Consider the following 13,749-nt stretch of genomic DNA (forward strand, 5'->3'; position numbering starts at 1 on the left):
GTCAACGTAAAAATATTGCATTAGGCCTAACGGGAATTTTTCGCGTCGACGTTCACCGTCGTGTCGTTTTTGCCTTAGTGAAAACCAGCCTTTAGTGTTGGGAGTTGTTGGCTTGAACGGCTTGCCACCACACTCCTACCCAATTCAACCCGCCACCGGTAATTTGCGTCACTAGTGGACTTAGTCCTGTCACAGGACTCCTGTGTGGTTCCTTCAGTAAGTAAATCTTCGTTATTTTAAGCCACTAAATTTTGTAATCGATATATTGGTCAAACGAAAAGATTGCCTAAAACATATGCAGCCAATAAAATAAAATAGGGCACTGTATAAATTTGATAGACGCAAAACTATTGGCCTAATCTGAATTTATGAAACAAAGATTTACGAGCGAATCGATAGACATTTATTTATTGAAATCATTTTACTTACGCAATTGGTTTTGTCTAACATTAGAATTAAAAACATTTGATATAACAAAATATACCCTTTTCCTCAAAAATGACTGTGTATTTAATTTAAACCACTGTGAATATTACGTTAGCTACATACGTCATAGTTGACCAAAGACTTCTACATTTAAAAAAAAACCTAGTACATAAAATTTACTCAACAGCTTGCTATTAAAATCAATTCATTTCATAAATAATTTTAAAATAAATATATACATTTTTTAATCAGATCTGATGAGAGTGAAATAACGTCTGGATATTATAGAGTATTTAACATTCGCGCATATTCGGAGCAAGCTTTGAGGTTCTTTCCCCCGATTTTGTAATCTAGAAAAACGACTTTTATGAGCGGAGAGCCGATTTTTTTTACCTAGTTCCAAAATGGTTTAAAAACCTAAAAAAAATTATAAAAGCTTTTATTATAAAGCTTGAAATAATTTTCTAAATTTTCAAAACGGGCAACAGAGTCTTCAAACAGTGAGCTCTAACTTCTAAGCGCCGTTACCGAAACATCATTAATTAGTATTTATTTTGGGTTCTAAAACACTTTAATTAAAATAAATGAAATTTTATCTACCGATAAAACCTTATGACCAGCAAGAATTAACCATGTGAATCATTCCATAACCGCTGTTATCCTCGTTGTCCCCATGTATTTGAAATCAATCCATATTAGCTGTAATCTGTTCATTATCACTGTAACCGCTGTACAGTTATCGATATCGCCGTTATCGTCGTTATCGTCGTAGTCACCGTATAATTTCTGTAATCAATCCATAATCGCTGTAATTGATCCATAATCGATCCATAATCGCTGTAATCAGTTCATAATAACTCTAATGGATCTGTCATTGATCCATAATCAGTGTAATCAGTTAATAATCGCTGTAACTAACGTTATCGCTGTACAATTACTGATATCGCCGTTATAGCCGTAGTCACCGTAAAATCTATAAATGGAAATATAGTTTTCATAAGTAAATACTACATCAAGAACATTCTATTCAGTGGCGTAAGTAGGGCCCACTCTGCCCCTCACAATTGGGAGGAGGAGGCTGGCTTTGGGGGCCCCCTAATTTCATATAAATGCACACTTATACGCGAATGGCTTTAAGGGCTAAGCCACGGGGGGGCGACTTTCCCCCAAAATCCTGGGAAAATGTTGGTGGGGGAGTCGCCCAATCTCCAACTTTCTTCCAGAGTTGGCATTTCAATCTTAAAGTTGGAAGTTCGTTCAAAAATATTTAAAACTATGTAATATAAATTTTTGTTCAATTATGTGTCGCTCCTCCAGATGCATTGGTCCCAAAATCCCAATATATATTAAGCCTTTTCCGACTCTATTCTATCCTTACTAAATTCCAAATTATGTTTTTTATTTAATTTCCATAGACAAAGTAGTGCCATCGTTGAAACAGTTTTTGGTCGTAACTACGATCTCTAAGCAACCTGAATTTGAGCCCGACCATGTTCGGCTACTTCGACTAAAGTCAATGGCTTAAAATCGGTTTAACACTAGCTATTAAAACAATAGAAATATTACGTAATTGAAAGTAGTCGCACGAGCCTAATGTTATCCTAGGCGGAGGGCTAGTATTTTTACTACAATTATAGGGCACATGATGACGAAATAGAAATCACGATCTGCAGTCTTATGAACTTTTTATTATAATTGTTTTTTACGTGTACCCCGGTTTAGCGCAAAAATACCTAGATAATACGCTGTCCAAACCGAGCCGCCAAACACTCTTCACGTAACTTTTTAAACCATAGGCGTTAAAATCTGGTTTATACACCAAATATTTTCCGTAATACATTAGATTTATTTTATTTGTAGTGAAAGTATTAAATCAAAGCCATTTACTATGAATTTAATTAGACAATTGATAGAGAAAAAATATTCCATGAAGTTTGCCATTTTTAAGCTTTGAATTGGCAAAAATTTATCTAAACCACCCTCCCAAGCCTAAGTGCTTAGCTACGTTCCTGGCTGGAGGGCGTCACTGATACTAGCTACACTACTGATTCTACTGGAACTAATAGGCCATTTCGAAAGCAGTCTTATCCCTTAAATTCAGGAGAGCATTAACATTTCCAGGCCCTTGGACCTGGCCAGCTACGAATGTTCAAACATTAAACCAAAAAATACTCATTAAACAGTAAAACAATAGGCCTTCTTGTTTTAATGTTTCTTTTGCGTCACTGTCTCTTAATTTTACAAAGCTACGAGCGCGTGATGGAGTCTCGAGTAATTTCGATTTATATAGCGCTAGGAGCAACAAACGCAGCACTCCACACAAGAAGAACGCAACCCGTCAAAATTCGTGCATTTTCTTATGTACCTTTTTCATTGGTTAGATGCTTCAGGGCCTGCTGCCGTCGGAAGGGGAAAATTCGGAAATTGTCTTCCCCCTTTGCGAGAAAAGTTCAGCGAAATTTGTACACAACACTGCGTTAGCGTGTCTAAGGCTAGCTGCGTTCTCCGTGTGTTTGTTGCTTGTAGGTGCTAGGATTGCGTTTGTACTTAACAGATTTTTCCAATTTTATTTTATAGAAATATCTAAGAAGCAAATTTATCGGATAAACTTAAAAAAATTAAAGTACTCTGGTACGCCCAATAAATTATATTTTATATTTATCCATTGAACAATTTTAATATTTTAAATCAGATCTGACTTAACTGATCTTTAATTACGTTTAAAGGTCTATAGCGTATGAAATATTCGGGTCAGTGAAGAGAAAACAGGCGTTGAAAACAAAATTGAGTTTTTTTTAGAAAAAAATAAAGAAAATGGGAGAAAGCTTTCAGTTTGTTTCCTCTCCGTCTAATCCCCTTAATACATCCCTTTTTCAACGGAGCCAAAAAAGTTAAGAGTGAAATCGTAACTTTGTCAAGGAGGTCAGTGGCTGGGCTGTAGAGCCAGTGAAACCCTCTGAGGACGACGCATCTATTTCTAGAGATGGGAAGAAACACATCACGTAATACCCTGAGCTCCCTAAGTTGATCCTGATGTTTTCAGTTCTTCATAATGTTATTTACGTTATTTTTACGTTGAAACGTTTTTTCCCCAAACAATCCCGTTTTCGAGGTGCGAGAAACTTAACGAATGCGTCGATGAGATCCCGTATTTACGTTTCAGATTGGTTTTAGTTCAGTTAGATAAAATACGCGAAAAAGTAGATTAGAAAGGGATAATATAGTTAAATCCTAAACAAATTTGAAGAAATTAAAAAACTTACTAATAACTCGTACCAATAGGTCTTCGAGCTATATTATCCCTTTTAAATATGGACTAATCTGCTTTTTCGCGTATTATCATCCTTCTCACAGTCCATAGGTGGTTTCTTCTAACTTTAGTTCAGTTACATATATATAAAAAAAAATCGTTTTTTGTTCGTGCAGGGGTCGAGTCGATAATCATGAAGTCGATCCACGTCCCGGAAAAGGTGCGTTTAGGTCAAGAAGTCCAGCTGAACTGCAACTATGAACTGGAAGGTGACAAGCTCTATTCCCTCAATTGGCAGAAAGACAAGGTCGAATTTTACAGGTACACGCCCAGAGAAAATCCACCAAAACAGTTCTTCCCTCTTCACGGAGTCCACGTTGACGTAAGTATATTTACCTTTACACTTCGAATCCCAAGTTTTGAAATAATTTATTGAAATATCAATCAAACGTTATCCTAACAAATTCAATACGTTGTGTTTTCCGATACAATATTTAAATATTTCAGTAAGTTTACGCGTTTGTACCCGTTTCGCATATCAGAACACCGTGTTTTCAATCACTTTCTAGCGCGATTATTTTAATGAAAGCTAATATACGAATAGGAATAACATCGTCGGATGATACCTCAATAAGCGGATATAAATAAGCTTTTATTCGTGGCGAATAATTAAGATGGTCATTGTTATTTCGGTATACACGAGAAAGCGATTAGAGTTGCGTGGGATTAGGTGGGTGCATAGTCAATCCATGGGCGAACGGAAATCGGTCGTTATGAGCCCGCTCCAGATAAATACGCGGGAAGAGAGCTGCCCGTATTATAATAGGAAATAATGATGGTTCTCTTTACATTATGATATATTATACTTAATAAGCGTCTTATTTATAAAACATTGTTAAGCTTATTCATTAAGTTTTCGCTTTTGGATATACGTGGGATTCGGCGCGTTGTGGTCCGTGTGAAGTGGATGAAGCCAGGCGAGTGGCCGCCATTCGAGTCCTCTTCTCCTATTATTCGTCGCTAATATTATAATCCTCGGGCGTTGGGTTTTAAACATCCCCGGCTCACTGCGACCCCTATTGTCCGCTCACTTTTGACTATTAGAGAGGGCGCCATATACCGGCTATATTTACGAGCGGACTGATTCGCGGTATAGGGGCCAACTTTTAACGATGGCGTAAAATAAATAGCGCGTCTTTTACTATTTGTCCAAACTCGGCGGAAGGTTTTCCCTCCGGGAGGCCCGCGTCGTCGAGGCAACGCGCTCGAATACGGTGTCCCTCCGCGCGTAATAGGATTTCGCGGGCCGAAAGACAAAACTTAGTTAATATCAATTAAGGCTTCCCAATTAAAGGATTACTTCAAAGACTTAATGAGGATCATAACAAAAGCGACACTCTCGGAATAGCGGCAGGTGAATGGGATATTTCACGCGACTAATGAAATTAATAGTCTCTCTATGTCTCCTTTCTCAATCTTCCCTTAACCGCGCGATGCGCTTCTCCTCATCCCCTGGTCGGACTCGTACGTATTCTCCTTTGGATATATCTTGCCAGAATCGCGTACAGTCAGCCAACGCGCTCGTTCCCATCAACATCTCTGCCACAATTTTTTGAGCCTCCGTAATAATGCGCTCCAGAAAATATTTACCCAAAGCGGAAAAGGCCAAAGAGCTCTCCAAATCGTTTTCGTCTGCCGCCGACTGTTTACTCGTGTCGTGGTTTATGTCCGTCCATTTATTACTCTTAATGTTCCGCTCGACAATAGACAAATCCGAGACGCGAGCGCCTAGTGGTCTCGCAGGTGTACGTCATTACCCAATCTTATAATTAAGTTTCATTGTACCATTATTTAAAGCATACGCTTTGGGGTAATCTGTTGATTCAAACGTCCGGGCCAAATTAACCCATCATGGGATTTTTTGCAGTATTTCGCCTAAATATCGTGGGCCTAGAGCCCCATATATAACCCGAAGACCATGGAGTAAAGGCAAATTTGGCCTTGGTGTGGTGGCGGAGTGGTTAGTACTTTCGCCTCGCAGCAAGAGGAGCCGGGTTCGATACCAACTTGTGGCACTGGGTGAAAATTCGGAACAACTCCTTCTGCGTTGAGTTTGCAAGTTCTTTCCCCGCTAGTTTAAGGGGGTTTTCCCCAAGCTATTCGGTTTCTCCTTCCATAAAAACTTGTTGAGGTTAACGGTAATAGTTAGTGTAGGGAGCTGTTGGCTCGCGTGGCATGAGGGCTTGCCACCACCCTCCTACGCATTGTAACCCGGCCACCTGAACTAAAGGCTTCAAAAGTCACTTGATGACTTAGGCCTAAGGTGGTGCCAAGGGTATTAGCCTAGCGGATTATCCAATTTTTCAAGTAATTTCTATTTCATTAATTAAAATAAAATTTGGATTCCGTATTGGACAGTTCCAAATACAAGATTAAATATGTTTGGCATCTTAATTAAAAGGAAATCGTCCAAATAAAGTAAAACTCTGGACCATTTTAAAACAGGTAAAACACTTGTTTGTTCCTTCAACGCCCTATATTTTTAAAAGCTACGTACGAAACTTTTGAAGCAATTTGAAACTAACCCCTGTTAATTAACCTCATCCTGGGCACGGCCGTTGGCTATTTCATTTATATTAAAGGAACTATAAATATTGGAATAGAGCATTCAGTGTAACTCGTGAGTTAAAAATTTACACAATAGCCAAACAAATTATACATTTTTAATGAACGATTTTAATAAGAAAGGTAAGGTACTTTAACTTACCATGGCGCTCAAGTTTTTTTATTTAGAATCCAATTTTAATTGGGAAACGCTATCTAATGATGAGTGTTTGTATATATATATATATATATATATATATATATGTTTGTCCGCTATAGGAATCTACAGTTTTCAACTAAGGTCAACTACATTTGGTGTACTATCTCACGGTGGTACCCTGACTGAGTTTTTCAACGGTTACGGTCGTCAAAACAACTTTAATTAATTGAATAAATTTAATAACTAGGTATATCCGCTATATACAAGATACTACACTTTGATCTTAGCCAAAATACGAAAAAAGCTTAAATGTTTGCAATTATACTAGGCCGTATAAAAAAGGTAAATTATGTAATCAACGTATAATATTGTCATTATCAGTTGGTTATATTGGGCATGGTGCCATGCGTGGCAACAGTTATTGCAGCGTTTTATTTTTGTATTGAATGTGTTGGAGTTTCGTCACTGGCGCTTTTTCCTAACCAAATAGTTAAATAATCATTGTAAAATTTGTTAAAATTTTCATAAGAAGAGATATTACAGTTTGTAATACATATAGGCATATTTCCCTAAAGCCGCTCTCGAAGATTTTATTAGATTTCCAAAAATATCGATGAATGAATGATGCGCAATATCGGTAGTGTTCTCAAACTTCAGTGGACCTTCGTCGACCTTTTACGCGTTCCCAGCCGATATCAATTTCGATCTCGCGATTCCGGGAACTATTTCAATGAAGGCCATCCGTACACGGCCAGCCAAATTTTCCTGATCCAGCGCTGGAAATTGAAATGTTGGCGGTCTAGTGTTTACATTAAAACTCTATATCGGTCGTTGGATGAAAGAGCTCGGAATATACGTCGAGGAGACCAAAAAGGAAACGCGGATCCCCCGGGAATCTTTCGCCTACATTACGTCGATACTAGGATATTCGAGAAACCGGAGCTTTATATTTCAAGGCGAACTCGGTAAAGGAACACCGTCTCGTATCAAAGATTGAAAATAAGAGCTAGAGAAACAGTCGTTGCTTAGACATTCGAATTTAATATTAAAATTGTCTTAAAATTCTCCCCCCACATGTAATCCCGGCTGGTGGCTCACGGTCGCTACAACTGCGGGTAATATAAGATAACCGCGGGGGTGGCCTTTGATTTCCAAGTGGTCGTAGCGATTGATCAAGCCAACCTTAATCAAATATTTAAATCCAGCTTGTGTCGCCGCCGGAAGTATAGTATCGCGTTGGATTACCCGGTGGATAAAGGTCGCATCCCTAAAAATGGTCTTCTATTTATTGGAGATCTCAACGTCGTCGTCAAAAGCTGGTTCTTTTCATATTTGATGACGGCCCTTGTATCAATAGAAGCCTTTCAGAATCTCCAATTTTTTGACTTCGTTACCCGATACGAGGCGTATATACGGACGCGTGGTGGGTCTTACTTGAAAAGGGCTCTCTTTGTAATATATCTCTACTTTTGTTGGCCAGAACTCGTTTAGAATAACCGTTAGCCTATGCCGTATATTCGTAGAAATACAATTTTCCAATCATTAATTTTATTTTCATTTTACGCGCGTCCGCGAAGGTCAAACGTAACCTGGAAATTGCGGCTTCCCGTATTTTTCGTTCAAACAAACGCTCAAGATTCTCGAAGGAAGGAATAATATAAGAGGCTTCCGAGATGAAATCTGGAAATGAAAGGTGTATATCGGGCCGGGGGGGGGATACCGTTATAGGAAGGGAGTCGCCATTAAGCGAACGAAGCCATCGGCGTTGTTTTGACGCGGGAAACCGCGCTTTGCCGCGCTTGGGTTATCACTCCATATATCAACCAAGGAGGGAGAAAGCTTATAAGCGTCCCCGCTCTGCTCTATTGGTCGCCCCGCCCCCCCCAAACAAATAGTCCGCTAGCCGCAATCCTTGGTCGTCGTCGAAACGGATGAGGGAGACCTGGTCCCAATATGCAGTGGCTAAGCCGCAACTTCCACCCCTCGGTATACCCACCGGAACAATATTACGGATGGCGGCCATTTCTAAACTCTGAACGGGCCAGGGTGATCTTTAATACCCCCTCCCGCCGCCACCCCCGTCTTTGCTACTTAAAGAAGCCCCGTCGAGATTGAGGCATTATTATCCGTTCGATCGAGGAGATCCTTTAAGATGACGTCACGCCCCGCTTGATGATGACTTCCGGCGCCCTTTTACGTTGGGTGCTAGTCCCGGCACCCGGTGGGAGGCAAATATCCTTCGGACGCCTCGTAAGGTTTCCAGCGCGTGCACTTTGTTAGTTCCCTTTCTCTGGAATTAGATCATCAGTCGCGATAGCCTCGGCGGAACTACAGAGCCATCGCCATAGAAACCACTTTCGCTTTCTCTTCGAATCATAATAATAGTAGTAAAAAAAGTCGAATTTTGGGGATCCGCTGAAGGGTGGGAATGAAGGGAGATCAAGCAAATGGGCTGGTTGAATGTGGACAAAGGACGGTGAGACTCTGACGACGGTCGGCTAGACGCTTGGTCAAGCGAAAACGGCAAAAACTACGAGGGCTGTTTAAAGACAAAAAGAAGCGAGTGAGCCCCGGCAGCCTAGAACAACAAACGGGAAACGTGTGGGCCTGGTCACGGAAGAACAGTCGTTTCGAATGAAAGATCGATTCGAGGAAATGGAATATCAATAGAACAAAAGGAAACGATGACGAAAGAAAACTTCTCTTTCTCAAAAATAAATTACAACCTCTACGTACGGGCTCAATCGGAACTGTACTCGAGCATTTTCATTTAAAAATATATCATTCCTAAAAAGCGGAAGTTTGAGTCGAAGCGAACTCATTTTTATTCCCATTTTTCCCCGGTGAAATAAAATATTACAAAAATAAAAAAGACTGTAAATGAAGTTTCAAATTGGAATATCCCTTCACGCTTTGACATCTCCATTCTCCCATTAAACCTTTATTATCTTTCCAATTCAATTAAAAAGGCTTCCCAGAGAAGAGGATTGGTTTGAGTATTCGCCAAAAGAGGGCTCAAAAAAGAGGAAGGAAAGGAAAGAAAAAAATGAATTGGCCGATAGCTTTCTCTTCCAACAGCCCTTTCCATTGGAAAATATTGATTCGTGGCTTTCATTAGACGCTTCTGAAAACGACCAGGCAGGGATAGCGTACTTCTGAAGCGTAAGCGTCCTGGGGAAAGGAATAAGAGGGGGGAAGGCTCGGGGATGGAGAGAGAGAGGGGGGGGCTGTAAGAAGAAACCGAAAGAGTCGGAAAGCGTAAGCCCGTAATAAAATTTGCATTCGGATCGTTTTATAACTTATCCAGGGTCTCGGAATAAAATTCAGTGCTAAAAAATAAAAGACGCCAAATCAAATATTCACTTTTATAGAAATGGTATTTGACGCCCCGGACACAATGCAATGAGGTGGATGGCCGGGAATGGGACCCGATGCGCGCGAAAGCAGCGGGAACACTATCGCGAATGCTCTTTAATAATTCTGAATAAATGACAAGGTTTTTACGACGGGCCATTTACAGTTTGAACTCTGACGCTATCGCGGATTTTATAAGAGACGAGAACGCTCTGGCTAAAAATATTCTTCGTCCCCCTCGTGGTAACGTGCTCGTAGAAAATAGTCCTCCATCCCCTTAAACGACCATTAAGTTTTGCTTCGGCAGGAAAACCATTTAGGCAACCTCAACTCGCGGTGATATCGGACCGAAGGGCATTCTCAGAATTCCTCGCTGGCAGTCGCGCAATCACGGAGACTGACCCTGAAGGTGTCAGTCGGGTCGCGAAATATGTCTCCATCTTTCTTTCATCGCGTCTTTCTAAAAGATGATAGTGGCTACGTAGAGCTTCCTTTAGCGTTACGTCACGCCGGGATTCGTTCGCACTATCGGCATTACGAAGTCAAATTTAGGCCCATGCTAAATCAGTCATTTTAAAATAACAATTGCGAGGCCGGCCGGCTCCCGCTTTTCCATTTACGAAGACGAAGACAAGCGGCCGCGGATAGATCTCTCTGAGCTAAAATAAACGAGGAATTCTCCGCTACGAAATTTCTATCTTTCGAATAAATATTTTTGTTCCGCGGATATAGGATCGTTATGGGGGGAGGAAGGGTCGTTAGCCATCGAACGGACACGCGAACGCGATAAAGAGAGCGCGACGGGGTGAGGCGCGGGGATCAGTTGAGAGTGGAATCGAGAATATTTGCATGAAACAAGATTACGTTTTCGCCAGAGTTTAATTAGATTGGAACAAGTCGCCTAACCGCGACCGTTCCTTTTCCGTCAGTCTTCCCTCTCCTTCGCTGGCCTCTTCCCCGCGTATCTCCGAGTTATAGCGAGCCCCTTATCCGCGCTTCCATCCCCGAGGTGGCGCTGCCGACAATAGCGCCAACAACGATAATAATTTGGAAGTCGCTCGTCTCAAATGTCATAGCCTTCCTCTATCTCGTCCTCCTATTAGAAAGTGGCCTCGCTGGGAAGTCTTCCGCGGATGAGGGGGACATTCTGGTCTCGCGCAGAATGGGACGCAATCTATTTTTGATGAGGCATTCTTCATCGGATATTTGCCAAGCGACTCGTCTCGCCTAGTTCTAGCCTCGGGATCATCGCCTATATCAGGCAGCTAGGATGGCGTCGCGAGAAGGGAGGTTGGCTGAGGTACGTAGAGTAGCGAACGATGGAATTTTCCTCTACGAAAATGTCTCCGGGTATGACCGAAGGGGAAATCTATTGGAACTGGGTGGCTAATAATACCGGCTCGTCACCAAATAATATAACGGGCGCGCGCCTTGAAGAGAGCGCCCGAGGAAAGGCGTCAGAGAGAGAGAGAATTCGATCATTCGTGTAAACCGGAGAAGCGAAAAAAAAACCGCGTATCTACCTATAAAAAGCGATAAAAAAATTTAGTTTGAAAATGTGTTAAAGAACACCTAAGCACTCCCCCAAGGACCTCGTCGAAAAAAAAGTGGAACCTTCGATGAACTCCAGGCCCCCTCGCGTCACTTCTCATTACGGGTTCTTGATTCCCCGCGTCGCCTCGACCCCAAACCGACGAAAGGAAAGAAATACCCTTGGAAAGATCGACCATGTCCCGGATCGCTCTGGTGTAGATTTAAAATTTAACGCCATCCCAGTCTCGTCGAGGACACGCTTAATTAAAATTTTAATAGAAGATTTCGTAAAAGACGTAACGGCAATTTCCCAGGTTTAATAAAGGAAAAAGGGGGTTAGCGGCGAGAGCTATAACGAAGTTTCAGATCCGCCGCTTCATCTTACTTTGGAAAACTTAATTTCTAAACACCTTAATACCGGGGCCTAGTCCGGTTTGAAAAATATTGGATTATTTATACCTGGTGGTTATTCTCTTTAAGAACCACCGAACCAAAAAGAAGGCGCGGTGTCGAAAAAACTCCGCGGTGTAAAATAAAGTGGATTTAACACAAATAAGAAAGTAGAGTCGCTAGAGCCAGCTACTATCGATTTTCATTTTTCTTTATTTTTAACGAGTCTAGACCCGGGATTGCTGCCTCGAAGAAAATTAAGAGGGATTTTCCGAGTCCCTGTTGATAACTTTCGCGGGACGATGATAGTCCTCCGTCCTTCGAGAAGAGACTTCCCTCTTTGTACTCGATAAAGATGTAATCTCCGCGTGGGAAAATTAACGGTTATAGGAAGAGGATTAGACTAGATTGTTAAAAATTCCCCCTCTCTCTACTCTAGTTCTCCTTATACTGACAAAGAAGCTTGTTTACGTTTCAAATTAAGGAAAACCATTTAAATTATAATACTAATACTAGTACCTAATAAGTGGGTTCATTCCGCATTTCAAAAGGTGTAGTAAGATAGATAAGCTACCAGAGAGATTTCGGAATAAAATTTCATACATTTTAATGAACTATCGAGACTCACTAGCCTCGAGCTCGCTGTAGGGCTCCGAGAGCGCGGATGGAGAGAAATGGGCTTTTAACAAGCAAAGAACAAACGAATTTCCGGCTTCTTGCCGGGCCCACTTCACTCGCTCCTGCTGAAATGGCGAACTAGATGAAAGAGCTACGTGGGGAAGCCGGATTCCACCCTAGAGAGGTTCCCTCGGAGCTACCTAATTTCGTAGAATGTCCATCGTTATCAAAACAAGGGAGAGAGAAAGCTCCCTTTGATCGTACCTTCAATGGCTCAACGACCAAGATTTCGCCCCAAAAGGGTTCTCCAGAAGTATCGAAAATCGCCAGAAGAAAAAGAACTTTTGCTACAAACGGAGCGTAACGCGATGTTTTCGGCTGAGCCTCGCGAAGGGAAATCTAATCATCAAGTTCTTAGAAACTTCAAAAATGGCTCTACGCGAACGCCAAAGTATAAATTAGCCCAGAATGCTTCCGGCCTCGAGGGTCTAATTTTAAAAAAAATATGAATTGCCCGGATATTTCGGTCATCAATTATAAGTAATTATCCCTCAGTAGGATCGGTCCGGCCCTAGGTACGCCTGAAACGAAAGGGACGGTTAAACTGACTTCATTCATATCGGAGATGGATGGTGCTTTTATTTTTATTCCATCGGCCTAATTGCGTAATGGTATTAGTTTCCAGAAATGATCTGTCATGGTTCGCAGTTTCTACTAGGATGGAGTTCTTGGAAGCGACGCTCTCTTTCCCGATGTTTGTTTGAAAGGAGGCGTCACTCGAATTAGTCCACGGCTCCCTTTGAAACAATTTCCAATTTCTTTTTCGGACGTTTCTTTTTGCCGTCGTCGGCTGGCGAAATTTCCGTAATTGGAGCTCGCTTCTACTTCCTTTTCTCGAACTGAAATTCGTCGCGAGAGCGTCAAAAAGATGGAAGACTTCTCAAAGACAATCTATCTCGAGGGGAGGTAAGAGGGACGAGACCGCCAACGAGAATTGAGCCGACAAGCTTTTAGAAGAAGCAAACAAGACCTCGCGCCAGCTCCGAAAAGTTCGAGAAAGAGTCGCTGCTGGCCAGTATTTCTTCCTTAGCACTAAAAGATTTCTCGAGGACCGCGACCTCTCCGCATTATATCCACACGCTGGTCGTTTTCCGTAGTATGGCTTTCCGAAAGTAGATTAAAAGGCGAAAGGCTAGACGCGTCTTTCGGTTATAGTAATAGAAGGCGGAACGAAACGGACTTGACCGAGACATTTCTTTGGAATGATGTTTTGGTTTTTTCGCGCATCGCGAGGCGCTGCCAGAAGAGGCGGAAGGGATAGGTGTGGAAAGGAAAGAAGCGAGAGCCGAAGGAGATGGGCCACTGTCGCCCATATCTGTTCACTCGAGAATGGAGGGTGACAAGCGTGCCTTCT

General features: G+C 41.7%; 1 protein-coding gene across 3 annotated transcripts in view; it reads left to right on the forward strand.

Annotated features, from left to right (window-relative positions):
* The window catches only part of LOC149932479 (uncharacterized), a 52,477-nt gene that overhangs the window by 34,032 nt on the left and 4,696 nt on the right, over nucleotides 1-13,749 (forward strand). For all 3 annotated transcript variants that reach the window (XM_090156493.1, XM_090156495.1, XM_090156494.1), the window contains exon 2: nucleotides 3,853-4,058. In XM_090156493.1, coding sequence (XP_090012619.1) covers nucleotides 3,853-4,058 — 206 coding nt within the window. The remainder of the gene's footprint in view (nucleotides 1-3,852; nucleotides 4,059-13,749) is intronic.

This window comes from Leiobunum rupestre, chromosome 8, assembly GCF_980474605.1.
Source record: "Leiobunum rupestre chromosome 8, qqLeiRupe1.1.hap1, whole genome shotgun sequence".
NCBI lineage: Eukaryota > Metazoa > Arthropoda > Arachnida > Opiliones > Sclerosomatidae > Leiobunum > Leiobunum rupestre.